This window comes from Nannospalax galili, unplaced genomic scaffold, assembly GCF_000622305.1.
Source record: "Nannospalax galili isolate Female #2095 unplaced genomic scaffold, S.galili_v1.0 scaffold1619, whole genome shotgun sequence".
Taxonomy (NCBI): Eukaryota; Metazoa; Chordata; class Mammalia; order Rodentia; family Spalacidae; genus Nannospalax; species Nannospalax galili.
This window is the reverse complement of record NW_008342739.1, coordinates 807,591-808,878: the sequence shown is the minus strand read 5'-3', so window position 1 is coordinate 808,878 and position 1,288 is coordinate 807,591. Positions and strand designations below refer to the sequence as shown.

Genomic DNA, 1,288 nt, shown 5'->3' with positions numbered 1-1,288 from the left:
GGAATCAAGCTTGGGTCCTTTGGAAGAACAGCAACCACCCATAACCACTGAGCATTTCTCTGATGCTAATTTCTTTTTCTTTTTAAATTTCTGTGCTCAAAGCTAAGTAAAAACCCCAAGAGAGCAGCATTTCACTAATTAATTTTTATTTTATGTATGTGAGCGTTTGCATGCATGTGTATAAGTGCACCATGTGCATGCAATGCCTGCGGAGGCCAGAAGAGGGTGTCGGATCCTGTGGAACTGCAGTTACAGATAGGTGTTAGTCACCATGTGCATGCTGGGAACGAAACCCAGTGTCTGCAGGAGCAGCCAGTGCTCTTAATTACTGAGCCATCTCTCTAGCCCCTTGTTAATTTATTCAATTATTATTTTAATTATTAGTCTATTTGTTATTTTGGGAAATTCTTGCAAATGAGAGGTAGAAGACATTAGCTTCCTTTTAATCCCTAGGATTTCAGGATTTTGTGTGTGTTTGTGTATTGAGCGCGTTTCTGTATTCTAATAATATTGCAAATGCTGTCCATCACTGAATGCTCCTGTCATGTGACTGAGGGCACTGTTCTCACTAAACATCTCTTTTCCTCTTTCCAGCTGTCAAGAGCCTCCTCTCCCACTGTGGTGATCTCCTCACTGAGGAAGTGACTCAGCGTCTTCTTCCTCCCCTTCCTTGCGCTGTGCATTTGCTGACTCAGTAAGGATCAGCTCTTTAGACTGATAGAATTTTCTAAGAGCAATTACTATTTTTATGTTGTATCTCTTAGGTACAATTGATTTGGCAAGTTGATGTTGGTGAATGATTTTCCTTTTACAGGGGAGGCAATCATTTAGCTGTGTGACTCTTTTTCTTTTTAGGCTAGGATCTTGAAAGAAAAATGCATATAAAAGGGAAGGAAAATTATTTGGTGAATAACATACCTTTCATACAGGCAGATTTAACAAGAAATTAAATACTAAGCCTGTTAACCTTTCCAGGTATGCATTTTATTGATTTATTAGTCCTGTTCTGTGTTCCTAAGAACCAGATGCTTGTTAATAAATTCAGTTTTTGTGTGTTCCTACTTCTCTTAAGTTGGAGTTCCTGTCTATCTGATAAAACAAAAAATCAGGCTGGAGAGATAGCTCAGCGGTTAAGAGCACTGACTGCTCTTGCAGAGGACCCGGGTTTGATTCCCAGCAGCCACATGGCTGCCACGAATCTTCCTTAACTACAGTTCCAGGGAAATTCAAAGTCCTCTTCTGACCTCCGCAGCATTGCATGACACAGTTGCACTCACATACGTGCAGG

General features: G+C 40.6%; 1 protein-coding gene across 1 annotated transcript in view; it reads left to right on the top strand.

Moving 5' to 3' along the window:
* Positions 1-578: 578 nt before the first annotated feature.
* Positions 579-1,288, top strand: part of Heatr5a (HEAT repeat containing 5A) — a gene marked incomplete at its 5' end in the record, with an annotated part of 82,101 nt that continues 81,391 nt past the window's right edge. Inside the window, one exon of the mRNA XM_029566290.1 lies at positions 579-694. Within this exon, the coding sequence (XP_029422150.1) occupies positions 579-694 (116 nt within the window). The remainder of the gene's footprint in view (positions 695-1,288) is intronic.